This window comes from Agelaius phoeniceus, chromosome 1 (genome assembly GCF_051311805.1).
Source record: "Agelaius phoeniceus isolate bAgePho1 chromosome 1, bAgePho1.hap1, whole genome shotgun sequence".
NCBI classification, from domain to species: domain Eukaryota; kingdom Metazoa; phylum Chordata; class Aves; order Passeriformes; family Icteridae; genus Agelaius; species Agelaius phoeniceus.
The window spans coordinates 21776035-21795150 of NC_135265.1; the positions used below are offsets into that span (position 1 = coordinate 21776035).

General features: G+C 39.3%; 2 protein-coding genes across 3 annotated transcripts in view; one reads left to right on the plus strand and one right to left on the minus strand.

Moving 5' to 3' along the window:
- FAM171A1 (family with sequence similarity 171 member A1) overlaps nt 1–12932 on the plus strand; it is an 87499-nt gene extending 74567 nt beyond the window's left edge. Inside the window, exons 7-9 of the mRNA XM_054646546.2 lie at nt 5480–5596; nt 8097–8211; nt 8848–12932. Coding sequence (XP_054502521.2) covers nt 5480–5596; nt 8097–8211; nt 8848–10552 — 1937 coding nt within the window. The 3' untranslated portion in view covers nt 10553–12932. The remainder of the gene's footprint in view (nt 1–5479; nt 5597–8096; nt 8212–8847) is intronic.
- The window catches only part of LOC143693425 (uncharacterized), a 31169-nt gene that overhangs the window by 7775 nt on the left and 4278 nt on the right, over nt 1–19116 (minus strand). Inside the window, exon 2 of one of the 2 annotated variants that reach the window (XR_013181097.1) lies at nt 415–18729. Coding sequence is in view for 1 of the 2 variants with exons in the window: in XM_077174614.1 (XP_077030729.1) it covers nt 18594–18729 (136 nt within the window). In the remaining variant the exon portion in view is untranslated. Of the gene's footprint in view, nt 1–414; nt 18730–19116 lie in introns of those variants that run through there. The other variant, XM_077174614.1, reaches the window with a different exon arrangement.

Sequence of the window (19116 nt, forward strand, 5' to 3'; positions counted from 1 at the left end):
CAGCAGAAGTCCCTGCAGCAGTGGTGATCTGGAAGGCTCTGAGATGGTCAGTGTGGGAAGTTAAACCTGAAGCAAGCAGCATGATGCATCCCCCCAGAGAGCCAAGTTCTGTGCTGGGGTGGCAGCAAGAGAACTCCCCTCAGGCAGATCACAGGAGGGGAGGTTGTTCTCCTTCTCCTTGGCTGTAGCAAGAGTCCCATGCACTCCTCCCAGGGCAGATGGTGCTGGGGGCACTCCTGCCTCACCAAGGCCAGTGGGAAGTTTGCCATTTGCTTGAGCTGGATCAGCAGGGGATTGTCAGCGTGCACAGTCACACGTGGAAGCCAGAGGGGCTCATGCAATTCCCTGGATTTCACTACAGAAATCAATTTAAAATAATAAAGCCAGCTTTAAAATATGGAAGCAATGTCTTACTCAGAGGCATCATGCGTCCATTCGTGCTGCCTGGTTCCAGCAAGCTGTCACGTGGAATAGTTGATGCCTTTGGAGACAACAGGACATCTCTTTTCTGGGCAAACCAGCCACCCCTGCAGTGACCTGCCTGTGCAGGGGGATTGTCTGGAATAGCTGCTCTTCAATGGCTTCTCTGCAATTGCTGCCACCTGGGCACTCTCCTTGCTGCACATGCCATTTTTCAGTCTGGTTCAGAAGCAAACCAAATTAAATTACAAAACGGTGTTGTTTAATGCTGAATATGTCTTGAAATAGGGATTTAATGTGCAAACCATTTTTTGTTAAATTTGTTCAGTGGAGGCCCCTTCTGGCCTCCATTGGCAAGTCCTAAAAGCTGCCTGAGATAAATGAGTATGTTCATCACAATCAAAATTACTGCAAAGTATTAAGATGCTTCTCTCTAGCAGAATTTATCTCTCCTGCTCTGCTGAAATCTTTAACTTCTCTGATATTTTTGCAGTCAGATGGAAATCAGCTTTCTTTATCTGATCATTTTTTGATTTGTGTATCTTCAAAGTACTCTGATCTTTATATTCTTTGCTGTGTTCTCTTACCTTGCTTTTGAGTTTCATACATGAAAGAATGATGAGTAGAAGCTTCTAAAGCTTTTTAAGAAAGAGTGACGAATAAATTTGTTAAATTACATAATTTATTCCAAAAAGTCAATAAGAGGCAGTATAATTTTGGTGAGAAAAGCATTAAGTGTCTAGGTTCTTCCCCTGCTGTTAGTTTGAGCCAGAAGACAGCTCCCCTGACTTGAATCTTGGATCAGCATGTTGGCTCCACTGAGCAGTAAGAGAGGAAAAAGAGGAAGAGAAATGTAAAATAGATCTATAAGCAAGAATGTATCTATATATAGAAGTTTTCCATGAAGCACCAGAAAGTCTTTAAGAATTAATGGTGAATTGGCCCAAATCATGCAGTGCTTACAAACTGTACTGAGCTTGCTGTTTCTGCTCCAAAGAGGCATGGACAAGTTTTCTTTGGAACAACACAGTCTTGAACAAAAGTGATCCCTTCCATTACATCCAGCTCTTCTTACTGGTTTGGTTGTTGTTTTTTTTTTTAATAATTGTTTGTATTGTTTGTTACTTAACAATTATTACAAATCAAGTATAAATATTAATAAGCAGTGAAAGTAATTGATTTTGCTGACTTGGGTGGGGGGAAGAAGTAGATGTTGCAGGATATTTGGAAAAATAATAAATTGAATTATTAGAACACAGCATACAGGGAGGTAAGACCTCTCTTCCCTTCTAAATCCTCCTGCTAAGTCCTGCAGTTGTAATCCTGCTAACACAGAAAGAAGGAATGCTGCTTGCTCTTCTTCCATTTGGAGGAATTGATTGAAAAATGGACAAAGATCTTTAGTGACTGCCCCAGTCTCCTCCTTTGCTTACAGCAGCGAGTGTGTGAGGACATAGGGAGTAATGAGCTTCATTTTTAGAACAGGAAAACATCTTGTTTTCCACTCCAAGGAGGACTCTGGGGCAGGATAGGGAATTCGTTCTCAAGGCTGCACAGCAATGAACTCTTGGTCACGTAAGGCAGTGTGAAAGGGTGGGAACACAGCCAGTCACGACCAGACAAGTGGGTTTTGCTCAATAGAAGGTCCAACATTAGTCATTACAGCAAGGCATTGCATGTAAGGAGCTGCAAGAACACTGCTTGTTTGATGCTACTTGAAAAGCAACCAGGAAATTAGAACCTATAAAGGATGAAATATGAGAGACCTGGAGGTATGTCAGTTCCCTCCAGTAACACCAGGTTGGCTTTCAGCTATTTGATCACGAAAGAAACAATACAGGACTTTGTGTTTTCAGCTGTTTCCACTCAAACCTGTTTTGTTGCTCTTGTTGTAAAGGATGGAGTTCTTTGCTTTCTTCATCCCATGATGTGGGAGGATGCTCTGTTTTGTTAGGGGACTACTGGTAAGAGATGGTGAAGCTTTAAGAGGCAAATTTAGCACCTAAGTGTTGGACAATGAAAGTATCAAATAGGGCTGACAATGAGATGTGTACTCATGGTTCACAGGAACCCACACTTGGTGTCATCATGATGAAGGAACTTGGGGCAGTGCCATTTAAAAGTTACTATTTTCTGTCATAATACACCAATTTGTAGGGTATGGTCAACAAAAGCTGCATCTCTTTTGTTTAAAGATGACCAATATTGGATATATCTTCTATGCACTTGAAATATCTTAACCATCCATAACAGAGAGATGGAATTACATTTTTCCTTAATTTATGCAGACCAGCACATTGCCTGGAGTATGTCCAGTGGTTACCAAGAGCAGGTGAACTAAGTGAGCAGCAGACAGGTGTGAAACCTGACTGAGGCTTGTGCAGTAGAGTCTCCTTTGCTTCCATCACAAATAAGGGATTCCTGTTGTTGCTCAAGTATGAGCAAGCCGAGCTGCTGCTTGTTTGACAGGACGGCAGCAGAGCTCTGCCCATGGCAATAAACCTGCAGCCTCTCAGAGCTTCTCGATGGCTGCACGATGCAGAGTATTTCTGAGCAAAAGGCTTTTCGGGAGGGCTGCGCTCCCTGGCTGCAGCACCGTGTGGGGAAGGTGTGCTGGACACAAGTTCCCCCTAGTGAGGGGATCGGTAACAGCTTCGGCTCCAGGAGCAGCTGTAGAAGTAGACATGGGAGGTACTGACTTGGCTGAATTACATATGTCTGGGCTCTGCTTGTGTGTGAATTTAAAGGGCTTGGAGATGATAAGAAAAAAAAAGGGAAACTTAATGTATTCATCACCCAGGTCCTTCCTTTTATTTTTAATCAGTGCTTTTTATTTCTGTTGAAGTTTTATTTCACATATTGTTGTGTATTTCAATAGTTGGTGCATATTCTCATCATCCACATCTTGCAGAAAAAGAAAAATGACAAGGTTTAAGGTTACAGGTTTTTTTTAACCAAATGGCATTTTAGAGACAAGATCAAAGCAATTTGTGACCCTAAGGGCTATTTTTCACCTTCAGGGCTATTATTATGATGTCTTCCCTGAAAGTGCATGGATAGAGAATCTGAAGGGTTAGTGGCCATGTTAGTGGAGAAAAATAAATCTACTTCTCCTAGATTTTCCAGAAACTCCACAGAACTGTGGACAATTCCATTCTATTTTTCCTGAAAATGTTTCCCTAAGAGAGGTAAATGAATGACTACATGAAGATGTTCTGCAACAGCAGTTATAAATGCCATGTATGCAAATCTGTGTACACAGATTTTGGTCTTTTTAGTACTGTAAATCAAAAATACTTGTCTTGTGTGACTTTCTTCATGAAATAAGATTATTGCTACCCTCTACAGACTGAAAATGATACTTGGAAAACTGATAATTACATCAGTAACTCCTTTACCCTGAACAAATTCAGTTTGGTTGCAAATACAGTTGGCATCTGGCAGCAGTAGTCATCTAGATCTAGAAATCCTCTCAATTGTGTATTCTTCTAAACCTTTCATTGTATTCAGGTGGATTTATTATTAGCCTAAGACAGTGGTCTTACATAGGAAAAATCAGTAGTAGGGAGGAAATAAATACTCAAAAAAACCATTTTTATGTGTAGAGGGTTCGCACAGGTGGATAGTCTAAGGAACACAGAAGAAATCATCAGGATCTTTAATGTATTATCAAAACAACAAACCCAGCCGCAGCACCTCTTCTGTGTGTTCTGTACTCACTGCTGAGTGTTCAGATGACTGCCATCCAAAGTGCTGTTGCTTAATCCTAAGTGACATCTAATGAAAAACACAATTTTGGGAATTACAAGCAGGAGACATATTTAAATGAAGGGGAATCACAAGCACATGATGCAGCTTTCCTTTCAAGTGAGCGTCTGAAGCTGGGTAAGGGAAATACAGCATTCTTCCCCCTTCAGCACAGAAATAGAGAACTGCACTACAGAAATGCAGAGGGGTTTATCCCTCCTCTGTACACAGATCAGCATCCTGGTAGTGGCCATCAAAATATGTGAGGCCTTAAGGAGGCCAAGCCCTCTATTATGGCACCCACTGGAGGTGCCAAGCCAGGACTGCAGGTTTGGGGAACACTGCCTGACACCAGGGGTGGCCTCTCAGTGATTGCTCTTCATGTCAAGGCCAGCAGTTTCGTTCAGAGAGGATGAATACAGGAGCAGTCTAAAGCCATTCTGGGTATTTATTACATCAGAAACTAAGGTGACAGCCCCAGAATCAGGGATCTCAATGAATGACAAAAAGGTGGTTCAGTTGTAAAGGTCTTCATAATCCAACTCTTGGAATAAAAGTAATTTTCATGAAGTAGATAAACGCTTGACTAGTGCAGATCGTCAACCTGGACTTAAACAGATTGCTTTTAAATTGTTAGTCTTACTTATTTTGAAATTATCAGTTCATAATTTTAAAAAAAAAGAGTATTTTGTTTCCTTTAAGAAACATGCTTTAAAAAACTCATCATCTGTTACCAAACAGTATTCCTGGGGCTATTATACAGATACTGAATGATTAACAGAGTTAATCACAGCAGTGGTACAATGTAATTCTGGTCATTGGCAGTGACTAAGCTTTTTCTTTTCTGTATAGAAAAGCCATTTTGAGGAAACATTTTCCTCTGTCTTCTAGAAGTTGACAGCCAGGGCTGGTAGAAAGGTGGTGTGTAGAACTCAAGTGTGGTCGGAGAGATGCGATGTCTCTTGAACTACACTTTTTAAGTTGGCTGTCTTATTATAATCAGCTTCAGGAATATCTATCTTCAAAACAGGGGAACCCAATACAACAATAAATGTTTTCTTTTAACAGGTTTTGAAGATTTACTAGTTTTATTTAATCTTAAATGTTTTGGGTTTAGGTTGCTTTTTTGCTCCTGAGAAAGCCATTGGTGCTCTCAAATGCCAGTGACCAGAAGGCACCACTTCCCACTTCACAGCAACACACACAAACCCTAGTGCACATGGATAGGTTTTGTTACTGCTTGATTTTCCTCTTGTTTGCAGAGGAATGTGTGAATATCTGTAACATCTTCCTACAATTTCTACATTTACAGGGACATGGCTGAAGAGTAGTTTGGGCATTGTACAACAAGAAGGAAATCAGTTGACTTGGACTTATATTGCACCTCAGCTGGGCTACTGGGTTGCAGCTATGTCACCTACTATCCCAGGTAAGATGGAATTGGATTTTATTGATATTTGCAGCGCTGGGTAATTATTTATTTATATATAATGTTTATATTTTCCAGAATGACCTCATCTGAGACGCCACAGCTTGATCAATAATGGATTGTTAGAAAACAGAAATCTGAAAGTAAAGGGTTAAATTTTTTTAGGATTGTGTGGTGCAACCCTGGTGCTCAAAATATCTGTGTCATTTCAATGGGGAACATTTTAAAGTGTTCCTGCTTTGATGCATTTGTGTCACCACTGCCTGGTAGAGCCATTGCTAGAAAACTATGGGAGTCATAGCATCAGTGTGTTGGTGTTCCAGCAGGTAGAAGAACAGGTGCTGTGAAGTGTCTGTACAGAAACTCACAGAGATATGGATTCACCTAAAACCAGCATTATCCTGGGTTAGACACTTCCAGATGGATGGATGGATGGATGGATGGATGGATGATGGATTGACACTTTTTTCCTTTTGCACTGAAGATGCCCATTTTGCCCTGAGTTAAGCTTTGCATCATCTTGGTGACTGATTAATTTACACTGTGAATAACTTAGCTTAGAAGTTCTAGGAGGTATTTTAGAGTGGCATTAGTATAGAGCTAATTGTTGCCATCTGCAAACCTCTTGGCATAACTGTAAAAAATGACTTTGAACTAGCCATTAATTATATGTGCTTTGGAGATGATTAGTGCTGCAACTTCTGGTTCCTTTTTCTCTGTCTGTAGCTGCCTCAGATTTCTTGGTAGTAGCTCTTCAGTCACCAATAATCTGAGATACCTTGGTGTATAAAAGTGCCAATCAGTCAATCATCAATCAAAAAAAAGAAAACAAAAAAAACCCCAACCCAGAACTCCTTACAGATTTTATTAGGCTTTCCAGATAAAACCCTAATCTAGTAGAAATGAAAACATGCTTGCCTTGGCTGTGCAAGCTCATTAAACTAAATATAACCAACAAAACCAAACTCTTACATGAGTACAAGTTTTAAAGTCTACTCATCATTAAGTAGTTTCATAATATGTGAGCTTTTTATTTGAGGTTCTATTAAATGATAGATATTAAATGCTGGGCTATTCAGCTGATTCATTGCTGAACAGAATTTAGAGGCAGGTGCAGATCTGAATAGGCTATCATATTAAATTAAATAGAATTTCACAAAATAATTGTTCTTGAAGAAAAAGCAACTTCTCTGAGCCAAACATTTCCCAGTACAGTTCTATCCCAGACTTCAAGGAAGTTACACTAGTCATAGAATTGAGCTTGTAACTCTGAGGTTACAAAGCCTGTAACTCTTAACAAGAGAAGGCTTATTTGTCCTTGTGATTTACCTTGTATGGCAGAGTTGCTACTTGTATTTTACTTTTCCTTCCTTCTAGGGATAGATCTGAGTTCCTAAAAATTTATTGCAATGGGAACAACATTTTCATGAAAAATTCAAGTGATCTATCTTGTCTTTTTTTGCTTAATGTCCTAAAGCAACAGTAAAATGAATTATGCAATGGTAGTGGTAGGAGAGAATGTATAAATACTTCGATTTCCCAAACGCAATACAATTTATGTTACTTTTAATGAGCTAATGTATTTTTGCATATTTTATCTCCTAATTGAATGTGTTTGAGTTCTTATCTCAAAAATGGACAAAAATGATCTTTGTTTTCCTAGCAGTGGCTCTACAGACCACTCAAGATCCACAGATGAGGTTTTGCAAACTTTATGACCTAGACCCTCCAAGTTGGCCAAGTTTGCTGTGCTTCACAGTACATGCATGTTAGTCTGCCAGCTGGTGCTGTACCTCCTTGCCTGCAGATGAAAATTTGGGTCTTTATTTCAAAATCGTCATAAGGATTTTACAAACCAACTGGGTCACACATGCATAATTGGGAACAGATGTTGTCCACATGTGTGCATTCCTTTGTGTGTTAGAACATTTACTAAGTGTTATTTAAACCTGGAGTTACAACACTGTTTAGTGGCCTGGTAATTAAAGCTACTGAAGATCTGCTTGGCTTGGCTTGATCTAGACTTCAGAGCACCAACACCTCTTCCAGAGAATCCTGTACTGCACTGTCTGTACTGTTTGGTGTGAAGAGCCACAGATGTTAAAGAGCAGTTGTTGCCCACAGTGTTGCTTTGTGCATTACAGTGCTGGGAGATGCTGAGATGGATTCAGCATTTTCTCCAGTGGTGAGAGCTTTTTGGCACACAGTGTCAGCATTAGGACCGGGAAAGCAGCATTCACTGATGCATGCTCCCATTGAAACTAACTGCTTTTCCACAGAATGAGCTAGCTGGACTTGCAGTCATGGAAACCAGCACATGCTTTCTTCACAGCTTGCTCCCTTCTCCAGAGATGGTCTGTTCAGTAGGCACCAGGGCAATGAGCAGCACTTGCTTAGCACCCTCATAATAAGGGAAAGTGTCCTTCTCCTTGTTCAACTGTTGCTCCTCTTCCTATTTGCAGATTATTACAGGTCTAAATTCTGTTTTCTGGCCTTCCAGGTCCCGTTGTAACACACGACATTACCAGCTATCACACAATGTTTCTTTTGGCAATTTTAGGAGGGATGGCTCTCATACTTCTAGTCTTGCTGTGTCTGCTTTTGTATTATTGCAGGTAAGATTCACCATCCTGATTACTTAGTTCATGTTGAAAACACAAACTTTTTTGTGCTTATAAAATTAAAAACTTCTGTATTGAAACATTTTTCCTTTGGGGGGAAAAAAAAGGCAAGCAAATGCTTGAAAAAGAAAGAAACAGTGAGATCAAATTTCCTGTGTTCCTGGTTACATGCAGCATATAAATCCCTGCCTTTGGGAGAATGGTAGTTGAGTGAATCACACATATCTGTACCTGTGTTCTCCATGTAACTTCCTATCAAACATGGGCATAGGTTCAAGATCTCTCTACCTGTTATGCATTTGCAAATGATCTTTCTGTTGGCATTGTATTAAAATTAATGTTAAATTATCAGCAAATGCCTACTAATGAGTGATTTTATACTTGCCTTCTCTAGACATTTACTCCAGTTTGTAATTGGTACTTGAGATATTTCCCAAATGACATTAGTTATTCTTTAATTTTATCTTCGCTGCTGGGATAAGCTTTTAATTTTTAGATTATGTAATAAAAGTTCAATTCCCCTAATACTAACCATTGCTTAAAAATCTTCTGTTAAGACACACTCGCTTCTCTTGTTTCTGTGTACAACATTCATAAATTTATAACTTCTTTTGTTACTGGCTTTTATAGAAGAAAATGTCTAAGACCACGTCAACATCATAAGAAACTGCAACTTTCGACAGCACTGGACACTTCTAAGAAGGATCAAGCAACCTCAATGTCCCATATAAATTTAATATTTTCACGTCGTGAGTCAGAATTTCCAGGTGGATTGTCCATTGCTAGCAATGGACACGCTGAAAACTCAGGGGCAAAGGAATTAATCAGTGCTGTCCACATGGAGATGGTATCACCTACTGGAGAAGCAGATATGCATACACCTATGCTCAAACACTCCTTCAGTACTTCCCAGGAGTTTAGCTCCCGAGAGGAACTGCTCTCTGACAAGGAGAAAGACAAGAGCAGAATTTCCTTGGATGACCTGACTCCCAGTGGGTCTCTAAGAAAAGACTACCACAAGTCAGCAGATAGTTTTCCTCTAAAGACAAGAAAATCTACAGAAACAGCTGAAGGCTATGAGTCCCCTATCAAAGAGGAGTACAGGAGAAGTTACAATGCTATGCTGTCTCAGCCTTTATTTGAAAAGCAAGAGAGAGAAATTCAAGTATCTATGAACCATATTGCTACTGGAAGTAAATACAATATTCAGGAACAAATATACCCCACACCTTCAGCCCCTGAAAAAGAGCTGCTGGACTGCAGACCTACTGATTGTATGATGTCTCGTTCAGTTGATCACCTTGAAAGACCTACGTCTTTCCCTCGACCAGGTCAGTTAATCTGCTGCAATTCTGTCGACCAAGTCAACGACAGTGTTTACAGAAAGGTTTTGCCTGCACTGGTCATCCCAGGTCATTACATGAAGCTGCCTGGAGAACACCCTTTTGTTAGCCAGCCCCTGGTTGTCCCAGCTGACCAGCAGATTGATATAGAAAGACTTCAGGCTGAGCTTCCTAACCCTCACGCACGGCTCTTCCCACACCCTGCCCAGCAGCTGCAGCCCCAGCAGTTGGCATCCCAAGCAATATCTCAGCAACATTTGCAAGATGCAGGTGCAGCTGAGTGGAGTCAGCAAAATGCTTCCATGTCTGAATCTATTTCCATTCCTGCCTCTCTTAACGATGCATCCCTGGCTCAGATGAATAGCGAAGTGCAGCTTCTTACAGAAAAGGCTTTGATGGAATTGGGAGGTGGGAAGCCATTGCCTCACCCTCGAGCATGGTTTGTTTCTCTAGACGGGCGTTCCAATGCTCACGTTAGACATTCATACATTGATCTCCAAAGAGCTGGTAGGAACGGGAGTAACGACGCCAGTTTGGACTCCGGTGTTGACATGAATGAACCAAAATCTGCCCGAAAGGGAAGAGGAGATCACCTGTCTGCACCTCAGAGTCACCCCCCAGTGCAGGAGCACCAGCAGAGAGAGCGGAAGGTTTCAGACAGCACAGCTTACACACAGCTCGTGTACTTGGATGACATGGACCAAAGTGGCAGCGAGTGTGGGACAGCCGTTTGTAGCCCTGAGGACAATGCTCTCCGATGCCTCCTAGAAGGCACCAGTAAGAGAAGTGGTGTGCAGCTGCCCAGCCTGCAGGAGGAAACCAGAACTGTGGATACCAAACCAGAGCCATTAACTAGTCCTGAACACGGAACATCCGTTCAAGATGATGATGATGAAGATGAGGAGGATGAGGAAGATGACCAAGGGGAAGATAAGAAGAGTCCTTGGCAGAAACGAGAGGAAAGACCACTAATGACTTTCAATCTAAAATGAGCTATTGTGAAAATCCACCCTTCAGTGGAGTATAAAATTGCCAAATATCCTTTCTGTGGAAGTGCTTGATATTTTTTTTTCTTTTTTTCTTCTTTTTTTTTTTATACTGTGGAGAGAAAAGAGAAAAACAAACTGTGGTGAGCAACATTTGAAAGAACTTAAATGCATTACTGTGTAAATGTTAGAAAAGAATTAAAATCATTCCTCTGATTTAACAGCTGCCTCCAGTGAGATAGCTGAACAAAGAGTGTGATTGTTATTCCATATACTTGATATTGGTCATCCAGGATGTTGAAAATACTGACAAATTGTTTTGGTTGGTTTATGACCTCAATCTCCTTATGAATGGGAGCTGGTAAAGCTTTTGTTTTGTAGGCCAATTTTATGTTGATAATGCTACTGAAAGTATCTTAAATACAGGAGTTTGACACATGGTGTCCAAAATTGTGCATTATCTCAATGAAAGGCTATGCATTGCTGCTTTTAGTAATATTTTGCTTATACTATGCTTTTCTTAATTTTACAAGTTGGTTGTAAGCATATTATGTCCTTTATTATAAACTACTCAGCAATTTATTTTAATGTACAACTGCAGGAAACTTGAGTAGCATCCCTTAGCATTGAAGCCTTTTTATGAAACCAAACTGAACTTTGTGTCGACTAAGATTCCTCCAATTCTGGTACCATTTTCTCAAAGTGCCTTTTTTACAGTAACAATGAACAGTCCCTTCTTTTGCTAAGTCCTTTTAATTGACCCCATTTGAGATTTTATAAAATTCTGAACTTCTACCTTTTATTTTAAGCTGCATGCCAAGAGTCCCATTTTGTGCTGAGCATTTCTCATTTCAATACAGTGTATTCTGTAGCTATCATGTATATTGTGGATTCTGTTTAGCCAGGATAGACTTAGAAGACATTTTAAAGGGCCCAGAGTAGCCAAGAAGATAGTTTCAGTGACTGTATATATTGTTAGTTTCCTCTGGAATCCCATGAGCTAATCATGCTCATATAAAATGGACTATCGACCGAGCAAGTGGACTGAATGTGTCTAAAAAAAATTGGGGAAAAAACAAATGTACTATCCAAAAGTGCCAGAATTACTCTTCTGTGCTTTTTCCATACAGGGCTGCTTGGTTATCCAAAAATTATAATTGAAAATAAACTGCAAAAAGTATCTTTGTGGATTTTTTCCTCTGTTAGTGGTTATCACATTATTTTATGGGATTTAAAAAGAAAAATACTTTGGTTTCATTTTTCCTGTGCATATTTATGCTTGTGTGACTTTCTTTTGCAGTTCTCATGAGCTTAAGTCAATACTGAAATTTAGACCCCTTTTCAGAAAAGCATCATCTGTATCTTGATAAATATGTAATGATTTGCTTAAGTATCATTGCAAATGAAATCCTGGTATCACCAAAATTTCCTGTCAAGTCACACTTCCCATGGGCCAGTTTTCTTTCTGAGATTTCTGTGGGTACTCACACTTACTGCACTCTTCTCACTTTTTCATGAATTGGGTTCAAAGAAGAGGAAGTATGAGACTTCCACTTTTGTGGAATCCTTTGTATACATTCAGTTTATCATGTTTCATTCAGTTATTTTTATGCAGATTAGCAGCAGGCATGCTTACTAAAGTTAATACATAATCTCCAAAGTGATTTAAATGCTATATAGTTTCTATTTAATTTGTAATAATAAGCCTCAACTGACATTCATTGTTTTATTTTCAGTAAATTTCAAGGTTTTCATAGAGAGTCTTGTAATTTCCATATTACTGTAAGTCTTACTTGGGAACCTTGATCTCTAGCCAGGAATTGAATCCTGATTTCCTAGGTCCCAGGTCAGTGCTCCTTTCCATCCACAAAGCCAGATCACTTTTTGCTTTGGTTCATGTTTGGAAGTGGTATATGTTGTAAAAGGAATCGAAAATATTGTGGAGTGCATTGAATATTGATATCACCGTATTAGCACTAAATTACATTTTTACTCATTGTGTATGTGGCAGGTCCTTTCCTGTCCTGTTTTGGAATTTTGTACTGACCACCTGTGAATTGGTTTTGGGCTCTGGGTTACTTATTGTCAGTTTGTGCAAGGTCACTGAACAGAAAAATATGACTTTAAGGGCATAGTATTTATCAGATGTTAGTAAGTGCTGGTAATACAGTGTCACTTATTAATCAGAATGCTGCATATGTAAACATTCTGAATAAAAATTTTGCATACTAGAATTATTGTGCTATTTAATTTCCAGTTTTCTGTTGTCTTAAATCTGTCATTTTTAATTGCATTCTTTTTTTCACATTCCTTTGCAAAGTTTCCATCATTGCTATCTTGTAAAGTGAGATTGTTGCTATTAAATTGCAGTGGTTTGTTTCTTTAATTGTGTTGGTTTTATGTTCATTTGATGATTTGTGATTCTAATACAGCAAATATACTTGAACAAACATCATGTCAGTATGTTTCAAATCTTAAAAATAGCATTTTTTAATTGGTGTGATAGTTTAATTTTGCAAAATACATAGTTTATGAAATTTATTTCTCTATATCCACACCTGGGCCATATGCTAAATGAAGCTGGAAGAGAGTTAATGCAGTTGAGGTAAGAGGTTAAGATTAAGATTAGAGTAGGTTATGCCTAATCTAAAAGTGCAGTGATAAGTTCCATGTTTTAATTTTCAAAAACTTACTGACACAGATAAATCAGTAAAATACAAAGAAATTTTCTCACTTCTATATTGCACTTGCACAGTGAAGCAAGTACTAATAAAGCTTATAAAACACAGGTCTTGGCAGCAGCAGCTCCAAGTCCATGTAGAAGATAACCTGGAAAAGCAATTGTTTTCTTGTTTTATGATGGCAGATATTAGTAGGAGAAAAATGCAAGTTTGTAATGGCAAAGCTTACAAAAATAATGAAAATATGTTTCTCTTAAAAAAATACTAGAAACAAATCTTCAAAGTTCAGGTTAATTTCTATCACAGACTTTCTGAAATGTTAGCACTGTTGGGAGTTAAAACACTCACTAAGAGTGCATTCATTTCATGGTTGTCCCTCAGCTCCCACTTTCTTCCTGCTCCAATACTTGCTTCTTAAAGCTTCTTAAACTGCCTGTAAAGCACCTTGACTTACTGTGATAATGACCTCTTACTGCTCGATTAAGTGCTTTGTCAGGGTACCAGCAGCCAAACCCTCTGCAAAAACAGGGACAAGAGCTGGTCACTGCCTCGGAGCATCTGCAGTCTAACATATTAGACAAATTATACAGACTTGTGGTTCTGATCTGAGATGAACAGATTACAAAGGAAGGCCCAGCATTTGGAAATGGCTCATAATGCTTTTCTTTGTTACAGGGAGGACTGAGTACCTTTAGTAGAGTGAATTAAGCACTGTTGAAATACCTTGGCAATATTTTCATTTTCTGCCCTTCATTCTATTCATGAATGCTCTCAAGGACCAATTTTATCTCACTATTCTGAACCAGTGTATTTGAAATTGGTAAGAAACTAAATGTCCTATGTAGACTTTAGCCTACAGAACAGTACAGGTATAAATGAGCAAGTGTTGGATGAGATATTTACTCTTACTCTAGGAAGGTCTGTAGTGAACCAAAAAGGCTTTTTTTTTCTTAACAAGAATTCATCTGGGAATTAACATTTATTATAACACAGTAGTCAACTATCAATAGTCTGTAACTTGGAGCATTGTAGGGTGCATGCAGTACATCCTTGGACTTGGTCAAAAGAAGAAGAGCATCTGTTTACCTTTCTAAAACACATGTGCAACAGATAGGGTTTTTCTGAATCAGTGCTGCCGTTTGGTCTCTCCAGCATTTGAAATTCAAGTTGTGGTATCTGCCACCTGGTGGTGAACTGCTTCTCCAGACGAGCTGTGTGTGAAGCAGTTCATCACTTCAATAAAAGCACAGTTAACAGCTTCAGTAACACCAGTAGGCAGCTGGCACAGGGTCATCAGTAATTTCCTGGGCCTGCTGTCAGTCCAAGTGCAGAGATCCCTGTCAGCTGAGAGACCTTGCCCAACCCCTTTGCTGGGGGAGTATCCAGCTTATGACATCTCCATTCAAATCAAAATTCATCATCACTGATGGCTCTGTATTCTGCGTTGTGAATAGCACCTTGGGTTTAGAACAAAATAAAATAAAAACAAATTTAACTACTGTTTCCAAAGTTGAGGAAAATAGGAGCAACTAAATTATTCTTTCCTTTTCCTCTGCTAACAGACAGAAAAACTGGCAGGTTCAACACTAATGCTTCATAATGCTAACCTTACTATTGTTATGTGTGTGTGTATATATATATATATATGCACTCACACATTATTTATAATATATATAATATTATGCTATATGATATGCCATGATAGATACATACATACACTATATTTTCATCATATGTTCTATTTTGGAATTTTGGAGCTTCAGGTGAACAAATAGGCAGCTGTCAAGTGCAATTTTCAGAAGAGAGTAGTATTTTTTATTACATTCACTCATGTAATTCCAGCTGATAAATTGAAACCAGGTACTGTCTTCTATTTGTCAGTAATAACAGAAAGGGTATCTAGTTCTTTTCAGCTGTAATCCTCTGGTATCCACAGGTAATTACTTTGCAAACTGTGGCACCTCTTACCACTTAACTGAAGTATTTCTTGTTTTATTGATGTGCTTTTCTTCTAGGAATGAACAGCGCCAGTTAGTTTGTTTGATCATTAAATAGCTATTCTGCCTTAGAAACTTGCATGGGGAAGGAAAATGTGATGACAAGAGGGAGGTACAAATGAATTACTTGTTTACATGTTATTTTTGTAATTCTGTAGAGAAGGACTTTGTGTTCACATGACTAGAAAGACAGACTCCTCAATAAGCCAAACAGAGGAATGCTCCTGACAGTTTTATATTATAAAGGGATGAAATGGTGCTTAAAATAATGCTGTGAGATGAGAAATCCCACTTTCAAAGGAACCACTGGTCCTGCTGCAAGAGAGGTTGGGCATCAAAACTGAAAGAACTTATTTAAAGTGAGTCCTGTTACAAGCACTGTTTTTAAAAGGGTTTTGTTGATTTAGTGGTTGTAGGAAGTTGTAAAAGCTTGGAGATGAGAGAAGGACCTTAGCTTTTGTCTCCTCTCTCTTTATGGAATGCCCCTTCTATAAATCCAACTCCCTGATTCTGCTTTCAGTTTTGTGCCATGCTGTGAGGCCACACATCAATGGGACATAAAATGTGACACCCTAACATTAGACTTGTCAGTGAAGCTACTTTTAGGTGTTGGTGAGGGCAAACTTTCTTTGTGTCTATGCTATTTGCTCTAATGAGTATTTAACACTGCAGTCCTGCATTAAATAATCAAATAAAAATGAGAGAAGCAAAACATCATAGCCAGGTTCCCCCAGTGAGAAGTGTATTTGTCTTGACAGCTGGATTGGTCTTTCATTCCTTGAAATCCTTGAAAGTACACTTAGATAAGTGTGTGTGTGCACGCACACGTGCATGGACACACATTCACATGTATGTATATAAGTGCACTTCCTATGTATATAAGTGCACTTGGTATAAAAGCTGGCTTAAATACCAGTTGCAGCATTTCAACATCAAGCAATGGCCAGGTGAGGGTTGCTTGCCCAGACTGACTGGAAGAACCGGCAGAAGAGCCCATAAAGGCTTGGATTAATTAACTTAATTGTCCTTGTGGTCTGACACTGCAGGGTCAAAACCATGCTGATGCTGAGTTTCTGCTGTACCTCCAACTTCCAAGAGATTTATTCACACTTGCCTTCTAGCCTAGACATGATGTATAAATTTTGTAATTAAAGCTTGTCTGGTATCTATATTTTAAGTTACTCTGCAGTTGTTGCACACTTGACAGTCTTTTCTTTTGCACAAAGTTGTAAAATTCTGAAGGGTAAAATCTTACCATAAAATCTAAAAAAACTCAGCATAGAAATTGAAGAGTTATAATAGAGTCTGATTTTCTGTGGTCTTCATAGGGAAGACACTATGTCTCCTTCTTAAGAAGAAGACATAGTGTCTTCTTGAGACACTTCTTGAGATGCTTCTTAATTCAGTGTAATTCTCCATGCTATAGGTGTGGCATCCTGAACCATGCTGTTAATCTGTTTCTAACCACCCACAAGGCACATCTGTCACAGGAAAAAGTTCTTTCTTGTTTGTGGGTAAAGAACTATCTGAAACAGACAAAAAGAAAACTCTAAAAACATACATTTTGGGAAAACTATTGAAATGGCCAAGAGATAAAGAATAATACTGTATCTATCTCTCCATTCAGAATGAGGGAAATAAAGCATCTTGGCTGTACCTGCAGCCTCCCTGCAAAGAGAAGGAAACAGCAGGCACATTGATAGGGAGAAGTGTAAAAGGCTAGTGGGAGAACTGATTGCAGAGCTGATGGGAGTAAATTGGATTGATTTGGAGATTGGATGGGCAGAAGTAATTGCTGAGTATCAGTCAGAGCTCCTGCAGTACCTGTGTCAACACTGTCTTTATCAAAAAATCTGTCACCACTAATTCTCATTCACATACATAGTTTGAGAAGGGTTTCAGAATAAAAACAGACATAAAAAGGCAAAATAATATTTGTAATAATTATTTAATTGTCACTTTTATTATTAGGGTTTTTTTTACTTTTTGGAGCTACAGAGCCTAGGATCTGAGGAACTGAGCAGTGCTGGAACCAGTTTGAACCTGTGTTTGATGTAAGTCTTGTATCCTGCTTCCAACAATCATCAAAACCAGATGGAGACCTGAAATCTCTACTAGCAAAAATAAGAGACTTTCTGTCCTTATCACTCATACCTTTAAGCACAAAGGTTTGTATTTATCATACACATTTTTTTTAATGTTCCAATATGTTTTCACTATGCATGTGAATGCCTAACCCTCTTCAGTGCTGCACAGCCCATAGCCCTTGCCAATGCAGACACCAGCATGGAGAAGTTGTGCAAAGGTAAGCTGTAAAATAGAAGAGGTAAGGTATGAGCTGCATTTGAAAATTGAACTTTAAAAAGCTGAAGGAGAGTGCAGCAGAAAGAATGGGATGCTTTGAGAGAATGCTTGTCCCCACTGACCACTGCAGCCAATCCAGGCCATCAGCAAGGGGGCTGTGAGAACAGGCAGGTCTGCAGCTCCCCAAGCAGGGTATGCAGGGGGGCTGGAAAGAGTTACAGTGGGTGAGACAAACCATAAAGATCAGAGGTGTGATCTCACATGGATACAGGTGTGCAACATGTGGGATCACAAGCTCATTTCCTTCTCTAACCATTTCTACTTCTGCTGTTGTTAACTGTAACGACTATGCAGAGTGTTTTGGTGCATTTCTTCTGTTTATTTTCAATCTTATTCTTTTACACTTGCCTCTCATTCAGAATTGAGGAAGATAGTATTTAAGTTTTCACCATAAAGAGCAGCCAATTAGAAAAAAACCAATGTGAAGTAGTAGTAGTAGACACTTGAATGAAACAAAGTCTAAATGTATTTGTTTGCTCAATAACTTTTTTTAATGTTAATTACAAAAATAGGGGAAACACTAAAATACTAGCTAATTTTCAAATTGGACCCATTTTGCTTCCAATTTACAAGATTAAAAATGTTTACACCAAGTTGCTACTTGCAATCCAAATCCATTTAAAATTATAAATGCCATGAATATTTCAATGTTGTGTGTAAAGGTAGGAGCAGTCCTATGACTGCATGAAAATTTTAGATACTTTTCTTCTGCAGTGTTTAATAATCAAAACACATAGACTAATCAGATGATGCCAATAGCCTGAATGCTGGATTATATATCACCAGCTCACTGGGATGTAATTAATGTGTTGCTAGGGAGGTAAACAAGTCTGGGTTATGCCTGGCTGCTTGAGGGAAACAATATCTGTGCCTGGCTGGCTTTATTCAGTCACAGAAGAGCAAGGAGAAGCGTGGTACAACCCTGCCCACGTACTGCACAGTCTCACCTGATGGTTCATCCAGTCCCTGTACTGGGAATTAAGGCTTCCCATTCCCCGTTATTTCTTACTGCCAAGCAGAGATGGCTCCTCCCTCAGTAGCCTGGGGTTCTTGTGAACTTGTGTTGGCCACCAAGATGCCCAAAGTATTTGAGTGCTTGTAGGATTTCATTTTGAGTCCTGGAGTTTGCTCTGGGAGCCAGCTAGGAAAAAGTTAAACACAGCATTGGCAAAGTCCATTTGTGCATCTGGACCTATGCTCATACATGAGTTTGAGGTGGCTCAAAAGCATCTCTGAATTGTAGACACAGGTTAATTTTGTGTAGCCATGACAGACCCATGACTGCCTCTCTTATGGAGAACTGGGGAGAGACAGAACCTGGAAGGTAGAATGGGGAAAGAGCCAGAAAGCTGAGATTTATGGTGGTGTGGTGGGTCCTCTAGACACTGCTCTGTTCTTTGGTGGCTGACATTAGTGGGAGCAGCAAGGCACAGCTAGATCTGAAGTAATTTATTTGCTTTTCTCTCTTAGTTACTTCCAATTTGTTGCCATAGCTGAGTATTTTGTCTGTGTCTAGCAGCACACCAAG